The 13360-nt window shown below is 50.6% G+C and overlaps 2 protein-coding genes and 1 long non-coding RNA gene across 8 annotated transcripts in view; 2 read left to right on the plus strand and 1 right to left on the minus strand.

Moving 5' to 3' along the window:
- WIZ (WIZ zinc finger) overlaps nucleotides 1-766 on the plus strand; it is a 31043-nt gene extending 30277 nt beyond the window's left edge. Inside the window, 3 exon segments of the mRNA XM_071727412.1 lie at nucleotides 94-156; nucleotides 159-285; nucleotides 508-766. Coding sequence (XP_071583513.1) covers nucleotides 94-156; nucleotides 159-285; nucleotides 508-673 — 356 coding nt within the window. The 3' untranslated portion in view covers nucleotides 674-766.
- A 1503-nt stretch (nucleotides 767-2269) lies between these two features.
- AKAP8L (A-kinase anchoring protein 8 like) lies at nucleotides 2270-12183 on the plus strand. Of its 5 annotated transcripts, XM_071726962.1 has the most exons (14): nucleotides 2315-2330; nucleotides 3062-3172; nucleotides 3695-3819; nucleotides 4416-4653; nucleotides 5926-6373; nucleotides 6849-6972; nucleotides 7942-7997; nucleotides 8198-8234; nucleotides 8801-8909; nucleotides 9251-9392; nucleotides 9779-9884; nucleotides 10184-10314; nucleotides 10894-10989; nucleotides 11161-12183. In XM_071726962.1, the coding sequence occupies exons 4-14, from the start codon at nucleotides 4481-4483 to the stop codon at nucleotides 11554-11556; spliced, it is 1818 nt and encodes a 605-aa protein (XP_071583063.1). In that variant the 5' UTR covers nucleotides 2315-2330; nucleotides 3062-3172; nucleotides 3695-3819; nucleotides 4416-4480; the 3' UTR covers nucleotides 11557-12183. The 5 variants fall into 5 exon arrangements, with proteins under 5 accessions (XP_071583060.1, XP_071583063.1, XP_071583061.1 ...); XM_071726959.1 differs by lacking the exon at nucleotides 3062-3172 and having other exon boundaries at nucleotides 2270-2330; nucleotides 3695-3727; XM_071726960.1 differs by lacking the exon at nucleotides 2315-2330 and having other exon boundaries at nucleotides 2866-3172.
- On the minus strand, nucleotides 8904-13220 carry LOC139787689 (uncharacterized). Of its 2 annotated transcripts, none has more exons than XR_011722678.1 (3): nucleotides 13016-13220; nucleotides 12260-12330; nucleotides 8904-9059 (listed from the first exon to the last, which is right to left on the minus strand). It is a non-coding gene; the product is annotated as an uncharacterized lncRNA (long non-coding RNA). The 2 variants fall into 2 exon arrangements; XR_011722679.1 differs by lacking the exon at nucleotides 8904-9059 and adding an exon at nucleotides 10984-11066.
- Nucleotides 13221-13360: the final 140 nt, after the last annotated feature.

Consider the following 13360-nt stretch of genomic DNA (forward strand, 5'->3'; position numbering starts at 1 on the left):
TATTTAGCTCAACCCCTCCCCCACCCCCAATATTCCTCCTCCTGCTGCCCCTCCCCCCCCCTTTTTAACCCCTCTCCATTTCTCCTATCCCAGAGTTTGAACGGAGACAAGCGAGACCCCTGGATCCCCCCCTGCACCGGAAGGGGAAGGAGGGGAATTCCAGCAGAAACTGGAGGAGACGCGGCAGCCGCCTCCCCGGGTCCGACCAGTGCCCTCCTTGGTCCCACGGCCCCCCCAGACCTCCCTGGTGAAGTTTGTGGGGAACATCTACACCCTCAAGTGCAGGTTGGTCACCTCGGGAATGGGATCCTCCATCCTGGATCTCTTGAGGATCACGGAACCCATTGGGTGGGTTGGAAGGAACCTTCAAGCTCATCCAGTTCCAACCGTGGGTGGGTGGGGACACTTCCCACCATCCCAGGTGACCTTGGACAGTTCCAGGGATGAGGAAAATGTATTCCAGGGTCTCCCACACCCTTCCCAACCTTTTTCCCTTTTCTCCCTTAGGTTCTGCGAGGTGGAATTCCAAGGTCCTCTTTCCATCCAGGAGGAGTGGGTCCGACACCTCCAACGACACATCCTGGAAATGAATTTCTCCAAAGCAGATCCCTTAAGGGGGGGCGAAGCTCCCCCTGCCCCCGAGCCCCCCACTGCCCTGGCTGAGGCACAGTAACGGGGTGCCCAGACCCCCCCAAAACCCCCACGCACCCCCACCCACCCAACGGGACCCCGAGCTGCCCCCACCCCCCCGGATGACGCCGTCTTCATCCTCCTTTTTTCCTACCTTCACAATTCTGTATTTTTCTGGGATAAAGGGGGATCAGTCGCTCTGGGGGGGTCTCCCCTCAACCACGGGGGTCCCAGGGTGGGGGGGACCCAAGTCCTGGCCACAAGCACTACACAGACCCCCCCAACCCGACTCCTCAGGGGGATGGGGAGGGAACGGTTTCCAGGAGTAGGGGGAGGTGTGGAAAGGGGGGAGGGGGGAATTTTTTTTCCTCCCTCCCTTGACTTTCATTTCCCCCCAAATCTGGCGCTTTTTTTTTTTTTTTTTTTGTGGTTTTTTTAACCCAAAGAAATTTTACCATTTGGGGCTGGAATGGGGGGAAGCAGCCACGGGCCCGGGCAAACGCTGTGGATTTTGTACATGACCCACTGAGTTGATGTATATTCGAGGTTTTTTGTTTGTTTGTTTCTTTTTTTTTTTTTTTTTTTTTTTTTTAGTTTTAGTCGGCTGTAGATACCGGAATCCTTCAGTTCCGGGCTTGCATGTTGCCCAAGATCCCTTTTTCTCACACCTAAACGCCACCGCTCTTCATTAAAATGAAATCAAAGCTCCCAACGGGATCCTGGGAATTTTCCCCAGGATCCCTGGGATCAGCGGGTGTGGGGAGGGTTGGGCTCAGCCAATCCCCCGCCCTCCAGGTTCACTTTTTGCTTCGGTGTTGATTTTCTTTCCCCATTTTTTCCTGATTTTTTTCCCATTTTTTTTTTTTTTCCTGTTGAACCTCTAGAATTGTGTAGAAATAAGAAATATTCCGTCTTATTTGGGAAAATCCCCAGAACTTCCCTAATTTTCGGGAAGGGATTTAACAGAGAATTTTTTTTTTTTTTTTTTTTTTTTTTTTTTTTTTCCAACTTTTTGTTTTGTTTTTTGGGGCAAATTCTGGTGATTCTTGTACCCGGGACTAGGGGACGGTGGATTAAATTCTTCTGGAAATGATGGCAGGGGGAGAGCGGAGTCTCTGGGCGGCCCCCATGGCACCGAGGGAGGGGGCGGGGACGGGGACAGAGTTTTGGGGGATTTGGGCGGTTGGGGGGGGGAATTTGGCAGATTCTGGGGGGAATTTGGCAGATTCTGGGGCTCCTCTGGCGCGGGGGGGACCTCGTGTCCTGAGGTCACGCGGTCAGCCTGAGGCCACGCCCCTTGGGGGGTGGGGCGCGGAGGGGGCGGATTCCCACGATCGTAGCCAATAGGAAGGGCTGATCTGAGGGGGCGGAGCTAGGGCCATTACAAGAGGAGGCTTCGACCCTCCTCTTTTCCACCCGGCCAATCAGCAGCCAGCGCCGTTGCCACGCCTCCTGGTGTGGTCGAGCTGCGATTGACACCTCCGCCAGCCAACCGCCGCCGCGCTCTCCCTGCGGTGGAGTTGAGCGACGTCTCCCTGCAGCCAATGGGAGCGGAGGGTGAGGCGGGGAAGTGGGACCGACACCGGCGCGGGGGGGACCGCCGGCCAATGAGAGCGAGGGGGCGGAGCTTGCGCGCCGCCGTTACCGTCCGTGACAGTTGGAGGCGGCGGGCGGCGGTGCCGCCATCATGAGCTACTCAGGTGAGGGGCGGCGGCGCAAGATGGCGGCGGGGGCGGCCCTGAGGGGCAGCGGGGACGTGGCCGCAGCTGCAGCAGCCTCCGCCGGGACTCGGTGTCTCCGGGAGCCTCGGTGGGGTGGGCACTGAAGGGAGGGGAGGGGGAACGGGCGCTGCCGCCGCCACCGCCGGGACGCGGAGCCGCCGGGAGCCTCGGTGGGGCGGGCACCTGACGGGGGGAACGGGCGCCTCCTCGCCCCGCCCCGTGTCGGGGTCCGAGCGGCGCTTCAGAGCTCCGGTGAGGCCTCCGGTTCGGATCATCCGGGGACCGTGAGGCCCGGGCCGGGAGGAGAAGGGAGGGAAGGAGCGAAGCGGCGGCTGTCGGGGAGAGGAAAGGGATTGGTTTGGTTCTAATCGAGGTTTATTCGGTTCCCGCTGACTCCTGCCTGGCAGTTGATGGGAACCTCTCAGCCTCCAGATGGAACTTTCCTCCTTTTCTTATTTTTGATTTTTTTTTTTTTTTCCTCGTTTTTAATTTTTCTTCTTCATTTTTAATACATTTTTTTTTCGCCCGTTTTTAAATCGAGGTTTTCATCCCCCGGCTTTGCTCACCTGTGGAGCCCCGGGGGCTGCGGGCAGAGCTTCGCCGCTCGGTTCCGCTTGGGCTGGAAGGGGCTGAAAGGTGCGATGTAAGGAGCGGGGCTTTGGGGGAAGGAAAGGACTCAATGATTAAATGAGCTTTTTTCTGGGAAGAAGAATTCCTAAAGACGGGGGAAATGCCACCAAGAAACCTGCGAGGGGACGTGGCTGTGTGTGTGTGCGGCGGTCGGAGGGAAGCAGTGCTCGTCCGTCCCCTCAATTAACGAGGTTGTAATTATTTGGGGAATGAAAGTGGGGATAACGGGAAGTGCGGGATGTGCCCGACCTTGGGGGCTTCTCTGGATTTCCTCTTCCCATCCCGCAATCTCCATCTTCCCCCCTTTCGGTTTCCCGCAAAGGGAAAAAAAAAAAATAATAATAAAAAAAATTGCAGCGATGCAATCGCGATTTTCACTTCAAAGGGCGACTGAAAGTCAATGCCCGGAGGTTGCAGGGGATGGGAACTTCCCCGAGGTGGCCCCGTCGCCTTCCTCAGGTCCCAGCGGGACTCCCAGTGCTGTCCCCTACTTTTCACTTCTCCTCCCCAACCCCTGGGTGGTGGAAATCATCACCCTGGAGGTTTTAGATTTTTGTGGGGGAAATGATGGTTTTGTGGGGATGTCTTGTGGCTGGGGTGATACCCAGGTCCAATTTCTTTGCTGCTTTGCACAGGACTTGGGGATTATTTGGAGCTGGGTGAGGAGAATCTCGTGGTTAAATTCTGAATTGCTTTTTTTTCCTCTTTTCTAGGTTATGGAGATTGGAATTCTGGGACAAACAGAGGCAAGTCCAGTAAAAACTGGAAGAATTTTGGGGCAGATTGGTTTCTGACCTCCTCTGTAGGCTTTCAGTTGGCTCTGTGGATTATTTCTAGGGTGGGTTTTGTCCTCTTCAGAGCAGTTTTGGCTTCTTTAGGAAGAGAAGAAGCCAAAGTTTTCTCTTTCTGATAGAAAAAGTTTGGGAGATGCCAGGCTGGAAGTGGTTTTGCTTTTTTGCTCCACGAGTGTCCTCTCTCTGAACGGGCCAGGGACGTGTGGTCACGATAACTTTTTTGATTTTTAGGATTTAAGGGGCTGTAGAGCAGCTTCTCCAGGTCCAGCTGCCTTCATTTGCTCCTGAGGGCTTTGGATCAAACTCAGAACCATCTGAAAATGGTTCTTTGGTATCTCTGGTTTAACCCAAATGGGTTGGTTTTTTGGTGTTTTTTTTTGAAAACTCTGTTCATTCCTTTCCCTTTTGGGAAGAAAAGGAAGCTTTAGGCTGTGGCTGCTTTTTAGGGGACAGATTGTTCCCTTAAATCTTTGTGAGCAAACCAGGTGGAGGTTTTCTGGTGACTCAAACAGAAATTGGAGGTTGGTTTGTTTTTTGTTTTTTTTTTTAACTCCCGTTGGCGATCGCTTGGGGCACCTTCACTCGACCCAACCTGGGGATCCATCCACCGGAAACCAACTCAACTTTTGTCTCATTCCAGGGTATGAGGGATACAGTTATGGCTATGGATACAGCCAGGATAACTCTGGGAATTACAGCTACGGGATGGCCACCTCCAACTCTTGGGAAATGCCCAATTCTGACCTGGACATCAACCCCGATGGGCTGGGGAGCGGCGGCGACGCCGTCGTCGCCAAAATGAACCAACGCTTGGAGATGGTGCCACACGTGGAGGCTGAGGCCATGCAGGGAGGACACTACAGCTCGGGTGGGGACAGGTGAGCACCCGTGGCACATTTCCACCTCTGGGAAATGGGATTGGCTTTGTTAGAAGACCCAAAATTAATTCCTGCTCCCTGCAAGAAACGCTGAGAGGAAAAGAAATCGCTTGGAGGAGTTGTTGGCTCCTTGCTAGGATGGAGCTGCTCAGCCTCCAGCTGTTCCACCTCACACTCCATTAGTGCCTGACTTGAGTTTGTAGCCCAAACACTGTCACCAGGGTGGTTTTCTTCTGATTTTGGAGCCAGGAGAACATTTTCCTCTCTCCAAATCCCATCTCTGAGCTCTCTGGCTTGGCTTGTTCCCTTCTTGTTCTTGGTGCCCCAACCTAAAGCTCTGCAGCTTCTCACTGAAGGGCAAGGTGTCTTCCAGGTGGGAGCAGGGGGTACTTCATTAGTTACAGGTTGGATGATTTTCTTTAATTCTAAAAAAGCAAAAAAAGCTCTGGCCACAGGCCTTGCTGTGAGAGGGTTGTGCTTTGAGGCTCCGTTGTGGTCATGTCTTGAGTGGGAGGTTTCTTCTCACCCCAGTGCTGCCTGTGAGCACCCAAACCTTTGCATTCCAGTACAAAATGTTTTGGTACCGTGGAAAAAAAAAATTAAATATCCTTTGTAATCTCATTTCCAAGAGGAAGAAAAAGGATTTTAAATGGCATTGGTTTTCTGGTTGGGAAAAAAGAGTCCTAAGGGATGGATTGTATGTGGGGAAGTGAGGAATTGGTCTGTGGTTGTGTCCTTGAGTAGCCAAAGAGTAAAGCTTGCTGTTCCTGGAAGTATTTACACAAAAAGGGGAAGGACAAGCAGCTCTTGGTTTCCTTCAGCTGCTCCTGGACCTTCTTTGGAAATCTTTGGGAAAAGGGGTGAAGTCATAACCCCCAACCTTGGCTGGTGAAGGAATTTCTGCTCCATTTTCCTGTGGTTCTTTTTTTTTTTTTTTTTTGTGGTTATTTTTCTCATTATTTTTAAATATTTTGGTCGTTCTGTAGGAAAAGGGTAGGTCTGAGGAGCTCCCTGACCCTTCAGGGTTTTCCTGTCTCTGGAACTGGCACTGAATCCATCCCTGGAACTCAAAGTTTCTGCTGCTCCTCCTCCTCTCCCACCACGCGGCCAAACGCAGCGAGCGACCAAAAAGTTGTCACCCATTGAAAAATAAACTCCCCCCTCCAAAAAAAAAAAACCAAACAACCCTCAAAACAACCATTTCACTGGAATTTCTCTGCTTAACCTCCACCCCCCTCTCTCAGTGGTGTCTCACCAGGGCCCCTCTTGCAGGTACGACTCCTACGACTCACGGGGTTCCCTCAGCGACCGTGACCTTTACCGCTACGACTACAGCGAACCCGAGCACGACGCTGACAGCACCTATGAGGGCCACTATGAAACTTTCTACAGAACCCATCGGGACCAGTACCAGAACAGGACACGGGAGAACTTCCCCCAACGGGGTCCAAACTGGGGCAGGGATGGACGCAATAACAGAGCCGGGGCCTCCTCCTACCCTGGGAGAATGGGCGGACACTGGAGCGAAGCTGCGATGGGGTCGAGAGCTCTGGGTCCCCACGGTCCCTCCAGGCTCCCTTCCCTCTTTTCCCACAATATTTTCCCAGAACTCAGCATGTTCCAGGGGATGCGAGGTTTCTCGGGCAATATGCGTTATGGAGGAGGAATGATGAAACAAAGAATGAGGAGAAACTGGAAAATGTGGGATTCGGATTTTAAAGTAAGTACCTGGGCTGTGTCCTGCTCGGTTGGGATAGAGGTTTGTTTCCCAACAGACCCACGTTTCCTGCTCCAAAATCCACTCTGGGAAATGACAATGGATAATTCTGCATCTCACTGCCTTTGTAGCACGTTACCTCCTGTCTCAGTTGCACAGCAGTGCTGAGACAAGTCCTAAAACCTTTTTTTCAAAACCTTTTTTTTTTTTTTTTCTGTGGTCCACCACAGTGTAATTCCCCATATTCCAGGATGGAGGAGTGGTGGATTTTGTGTCCTTCCTGATCCCCTCTGCCTCTCAGAGACTTAACAACAGTTAAGTCTCTAACTTAGTAAAGTTAGAGTAAGCCTCTAGTAAGACTCTAACTCACTAAAAGTGAGTAAGACTCCAAGTCACTAAAAGATGAGTACAATCAGTGCTGGTTGAACGGGGGTGGCCACTCCTGTCTCTGGGCTTAACTTTTCCTCTCCTCTCACAGCCCCAGAAAAAGAAACTCAGAAAAGATTCCAGTGGGAAGAAAAGGAAACAACAAAACAGCTCTGAGGAACCCGACAGCAAAGCAGCCAAAACAGACGGCTCTGACAACTCCGACTCCGACAACGGTGAGAAAGGGAAAGGGATGGAGCCACCAGCTCCTGGGGTTTGGCAGAGCCTCCTGTTTAGAGTCAGAATTTTCAGGCTTGGAAGGGACCTTGAGGATCATCCAGGTCCAACCCCCCTGCCCACACCTCCCACTGGATCAGGTTCCCCACCCAACGTGGCCTTGGAGACCTCCAAGGATGATCCTTCCACCACCTCTCTGGGGAACCTTCCAGGGTCTCCCCACCCTCCTGGTGGAGAACTTCTTCCCAACTTCCAATCTCAATCTCCCCTCCTCCAGTTTGAATCCATCCCCCTGTGTCCTATCACTACTGACATCCCAAGAAGTCCCTCCCCACTTTTCTTGGAGCCCCTTCAGATCCTGGAAGGCCACAAGAAGGTCCCCTCAGAGCCTTCTCCTCTCCAGGCTGAAAAACTCCAACTCTCTCAGTGTCTCCATAGCAGAGGTTCTCCAGAACCTTCAAACTGGAGCAGGAAAACTCCAGGAGACTCCAGCCCAGCCCCTCCCCACGGGTTCTGCCACCCCTGAGCTTTGCAGCTTGAGCAAAGTGAGATGGCCACCAAGATGGAGCCCTTTGGTAGCCCTACAGCTCCAAGAAACCTGGGAGGGCTGAGAAAGCCTCAGCCAGGGGGATTTTTTTCAGCTTTTCCTCCTCTGAGAGATGTCCCCATCCCCTCATCACCTCTACGTCCCTTTGCTGTCCCCTCCCCAGCAGCTCCTTCTTCACCTGAGGATCCCAGATCTGGACTCAGTTCTCCAGATGGGAGAAAATGGGATATGAGGAGAGGAGGAGAGTTCCAGCTGGAGGATGAGACCCCAGGAGGCCTCTGGCCCTCTTGGCCACCAGAACTGGGTTGTTTTTGTTTTTTTTTAAGAACCCCAACTCTCTGTCTGTCTTCAGAACAGTGGTAAAATTGTTGTTGTTGCCCTGGGTTGGTTCTCCTCATGGCGATGCTTTTGTTTCCTTCAGAGGAGGGAACGGAAGGAGAATCAGGAGAAAGAGAGGAGAAGGAAGGCTCCAGAGGTGTAAGTTGCTCTTAAAAACCACTTCCTTGGGATTAAAAACTGGTTGGAGAGAGAGCTGTGGGGTTCAGGACCCTCCAGGTGGGTGGAGATGTCACTCAGAGGGACTGATCTGAGCTGGGGGACACCAGGAAGGTGCCAAGGAGCCTCCAGGCAGTCTCTGTCTTTTGATGGTTTTAAGTTCTCAATGTTGCCTTTTTTAGGAAGGGGAAGATGAAGAAGGAAAAGATTCAGAGAAAGGTGAGTTTGGTGCACGTGGGCTCTGGGGTGGACAGAAGGGAGACCCCAATGTGACCCCGTGGGGTTGCTCTGGTTCTTGGAGTCCCTTTGTTCCCTTTTCCTTGTGGCTTAGCTTGTTCCCTTCTTGTTCTTGGTGCCCCAACCTAAAGCTCTGCAGCTTCTCACTGAAGGGCAAGGTGTCTTCCAGGTGAGAGCAGGGGGTACTTCATTAGTTATAGGTTGGATGATTTTCTTTAATTCTAAAAAAAAAAAAAAAAATTCATAAAACCAGGAGTAGCGAAGAGTAATTAAAATAATTACTGGGAAACCACTTTAGAGCCTTTTTGTTGTGGTGCTCCCCTCCACCTCCACCCACCAGGCCTGTCCCAGCACAGGTTTCCTCTGGAAAATGTGGAGTTTTTGGGAGGGAAAAAAAAAAAAAAAAAAAAAGAGGTTTACCCCTAAGCCTGCAGCTCCGTGGCAACTCTGGGTCATACAGGTTGGTTTTGCTGCTGCCTAAACTTGTCGAGGGGAATTCTCTTTGATCAGGTGGTGTCCTCAAGTAGTGCCCTGCTTTAAACTCTTAGGTTCTTTAACAATTCAAGAAGAAATCAGTCAAATCAAACGCAAATTGCAGGCGGGCAAGAAAACTCAAGAGAGGCAAAAAAAGAGGCACCGGGATCGGATGGTGGAAAGGTAAAAGTTTCCTCATTTTATTCTTTCAGTGATTTTGCTTCCTTTTCTGGGGCTGGACTCACAGCCAAGCTCTGTCCTTTTGTTCCTGGTGTTTTGTCTCCTCCTCCTAGAAGCTGCTTTGCTCTCCTCTCAGTTTCTTCACTAGGCATGCTGAAAAAATAAATAAAAATGTGGGGGAAAAAAAATCCCAACCACCAGGAAACATCCCATAAATGCTTAAAGGGTTGGAGATTTCCACGAGTATCTCCTCCCTATCTTGAGCAGATGCAGTGAGGAGGAGGAGCTGGGGTGGAATGGTTGGAATTTCTCTTTTCTTCCCCTCCCACTTTCTCTCTCTCCAGGATTCAGTTTGTTTGCTCCCTGTGCAAATACCGAACCTTCTACGACGATGAGATGAACACTCACCTGGAGAGCAAATTCCACAAGGAACACTTCAAGTTTGTTGGAACCAAACTGCCTCAACAAACAGCTGACTTCCTCCAGGTGGGCTGGGTTGAAGAAATTTTGGGTCGTTTATTATTGTTAATATCAATTATAATATTTGTTTTGAAGGTGCTGCAAAGCTCCTAAATGGCCCTTCTAAGTTGGAAACTCCTAGAGAAGGTGAAGTTGTACTAAAACATCAGAGGTGTGGCTGCCCTCTGCTTTTAAACATACCACTTAACCACTGGTGTTACTGGTTTCACTGGGAGGAAATAAAACACTTGTCCACCGCAGGTTTTGGTCGCCAGAGTGGGTGATTTACAAGCAGTGTTACCCACGGGACCACGTGTGGTGGGATCTGTGGGATCCTAGGGATGAATGTGCTAGAAGGATGTGCCTAAAACACAGGGAGAGGAAAAAGGGACCTGCAATCTCCTGCCCTGCAGGAATACGTTGCCAATAAAACCAGGAAAACCGAAGAGCGTCGGAAAGCGATCGAGGACATCAACGCGGTGATTCAGCAGATTTACAGGGACCAAGACCTCACCCAGGGTAAGATTCCCTCCCCCTAAAACCTGAAACCCTGCATCAGCTGCCTTGGCAACTCTGGAAAAAATGAAAAAAGAAAAAAAAAAAAAAGCAGGAAAAAGGGGAAGGGAGGAACCTGCTGGTGTTTGAAGAAGAAAAAGTGTGAGCGATGTCGTGTGGTGGAAAAAAAAAAAAGGGGGGGTTGGGAGGAGCTGAAAAGGGGTTTGCAGTGCAGGTTGGAGGAAAAATTGGGATTTTTCCAAGCATGGCACAGATCCTGGGATTCTTTTCCAGTGAAACGTGGTGGTTGTGTTCCCTTTCAGACATAGGTATGGAGCATTTCATCAAGAAGGTGGAGGCTGCTCACTGCGCCGCCTGCGACCTCTTCATCCCCATGCAGTTTGGGATCATCCAGAAACATCTGAAATCCCTGGATCACAACCACAACCGGAGGGTGAGGATTGGGCAGAGAGGAACCTCAGGAGGTTCACCAAGGACCCGAATGTTTGGTGGCTCCTGGAACAACCCCAGGGATCCATCCAGGCTGGGGAGGGACAGCAGCTCTGAGGAAAAGGATAAAAACACCTCCAGCAGAGACTTGTGCAGCCCCAAAAGTGAAATTTTGGGTCTTTTGTCCAGTTTCTTGGAAAATAAACTTATTTGTGGCTTCAGCACTGCCACAAACAACCCACAGACCATAAGCTGAGGGGATGGGTGTCAGGTGACAGCTCCAAGGTGTCAAATAAATAGATAAATACATAAATCTGTATCAAGAGGAAACTGTCCTGCTGGACCCCCATATGGGGGTTGCCTGGTAGAAAGGGCAGAATTTGGGGGAAAACCAGCAGATTCCTTCAATGTTGTTGTGTCATCACCTACCTGGTTGCTCCATAACCTTTCTCCATAAGAGCTGTGACCAATTCCTGGCCTTGGAAATGAATTGAGGACAAAATTTTTCAAGTGTGGGGTGGTTTGTTTTGTTTTGTTTTTTTACACAAAAAAAATTTTGTGGTTTGTTTTTTTTTTTGCACAGGCCATGATGGAGCAGTCCAAGAAATCCTCCCTAGTGGTGGCAAGGAGTATTCTCAACAACAAAATGATCAGTAAAAAGCTGGAGAAGTACCTGAAGGTGAAGACTTGTGGGACAGCTCAGTGTGGGGTCAGCCCATGCTTGGAGGAATTTCCTTTTTGAGGCTGTTTTATCACCTGTGAAATTTTGGGGGTGTTTTGATAAATTCTCAGGATTCTTGGTTGCTGAGAGAAACTTGGAGCAGACAAATGTTTTGTTTTCTTGTTTTAGGGGGAGAATCCTTTCACAGATGACCCAGAAGAAAAAGAGGAGCACGAGGAAGGAGAAGGGGGAAGCAGTGGGAATGTAGAGGAAGGAACTGCAGAAGGAACAGAGGAAAACAAGGATGAGGAGGAGAATGCAGAGGATGAAAATCCTGAGGAGGAAAATGCAGAAAACAGAGAAAAAAACCCAGAGGGGGAAAACCCAAATGAGGAAAAGGGTTCCAAAGAGATCCCAGGAGCTGGAAATGAGGGGGAAAGAAAAGAAACAGGGACAGAAGTTGAGGCACAAGCACAAATGGGATCCATGGAGGAGCAGAAGCCAGGGGAAGGTGTAGAGGTGGAAAATGAGGAGGAAAAGAGCAAAAAAGCTACTGCAGCACAAGAGGATGAGGGTGGGGACTGAACTCTGGAGGGGGAAACTGATGTGCAAAAGACCTGCAGTATTTTATTGATTGATTTTTTTTTTTATTTTTGTTTTTTAAAACAAACTGTGAATTTCATAGCACTTTTTTTGAGTTCTCATCCTACCAAACCCATTTAGGCAGTGGGAGCCTTTACTTAAAGTGATTTTTTGTTTGTTTGTTTTTTACCAAATCTTCATTTTAGTAGCTAGATTTTGTGCAGTCTCTGGTTTTAGATGGCTTTGTACTAGGAAGGAGAATTTCTTTTTGAGCATGTGTGCAAACCAATGCTACTTCACCATCTGGCAAAAAAACCCAAACCCTTTTCCCCTCAAATTGAAACTTTTCTCTATTTAAGGAAACTGTGGTTTGTCCCCTTAGTCTGTCTGTCCGGAAACAAACAAACAAAAAAAGAAATGGGGTTCCCAAGGTTTCAATTTCTGAAGTGTAAACCTTGAAGGTTCCACATAAGCTCCACGTGACTGTTTTACCCACTCCCTGGTGTTTTATTCTTCCTTTTTAAGGCAGAGCAAAACTTAAGTGGTGTCAACTTTGTATTGTCTGTGAGCTTTCTGTTGGCAAGGTGAATGTTTTGGTGGGTGCAGATAAAAAGGACTCTCCTGAGGTAACCCCTGACTCTGCCTTAATTTCTGGTGCTCTGGGAGTTTGGAGGCTCAGAACTGCTCTGCACACCCCATGTCTCACCTGTGTTACCAGCAAACACTGGGGGGAAGCTGTCCTTGGTTCATCGTCAGCTGGAGGACGGATTCCCCCTCCTGAAATGAGGGAGAAAGGAGAAAATTGGTTTCCATGACACCACAGAAGTTATTCCTGCTCTGGAGGTCCCTGCTGGCTGGGGAATGTGCTTTGCCTCGAGGTGCTGGGGTGATGTCCCCACATCCAAACCTCCAACTGGGTGGAAACTGTTCCACCCACACCCTGGAAAGGGGCAGAAAATGGCAAAATTAAGGTGAAGATAAAAGAGGTGAAGATAAAAGAGCTGAGGGTATTTCCAACCTCCCCAACCATTTCCTTCAGAGACTTCTGTCCGTGCAGCCCTCTGGGACTTGAGAAATGGAGGAGACAGCTCCAGGAGGGAATATTCCACCTGCTCCATGCTGGGGAGATTCAATATCCAGGAAAACCCTGGGCTCATCTTATCCTGGCACTGCCTGAGCAACCCTATTTCCAAACGAGTCCTGGGAGCTTTCTCCAAACATTATTAAATCCAAGCCCGAGTCACTAATTACCTCAGTTGTGCTGTAACCAATTTTTTTAGGGGATGGTTTGGGTGGGAAAGGACCTGGGAGCTCAGACAGTCCCACACCCCACACCCCCTCCCCTTCCTTCCCCCCAGCCAAGGGCGTTCCAAGCCCCTTCCCTTGGGACCTCCAGGATCTCGGGGATGAGGAAAACCTGAGCCAGGGTCTGCCCCCCCCCCCTCACAGGAAAAATTTCTACCTCACGTGTCGCCCTAACGCCGTCTCCTTCCCGAAGGCTTCGGGGCCGGGAGGGGAGGGGGACAGGGGGTCCAGTTCTAGGAGGCCCCTGGGAGGGGGGAGCGGAGGCCACGGGAAGGCCAAGGTCTGGGGAAGGGGAAAGGTGAAGGGGGAAGGGCCCGGGAAAGCTCCGAGAAGCAGCAGCCCCACCGCCTCCACGGCCGCCGCCGTACTGCAGCGTGAGGAGAACGACCCCCGCGGCGCTGCCCAATCGGGAGATGGAGCGCCTGTGATTGACAGGAAGGTGGAAGAGCCTCATCCAATAGAAGAGCGAGCTGCAATCCGGTAGGGCAGCGTTGGCCAATAG

This window comes from Heliangelus exortis, chromosome 27, assembly GCF_036169615.1.
Source record: "Heliangelus exortis chromosome 27, bHelExo1.hap1, whole genome shotgun sequence".
NCBI classification, from domain to species: domain Eukaryota; kingdom Metazoa; phylum Chordata; class Aves; order Apodiformes; family Trochilidae; genus Heliangelus; species Heliangelus exortis.

Bases quoted from the DNA above. Each gene is read 5' to 3' on its own strand.
- AKAP8L (XM_071726959.1), top strand. The intron at 6,374-6,848 runs GTAAGTACCTGG...CTCCTCTCACAG, and splicing joins TGTGGGATTCGGATTTTAAA to CCCCAGAAAAAGAAACTCAG. The intron at 6,973-7,941 runs GTGAGAAAGGGA...TGTTTCCTTCAG, and splicing joins CAACTCCGACTCCGACAACG to AGGAGGGAACGGAAGGAGAA.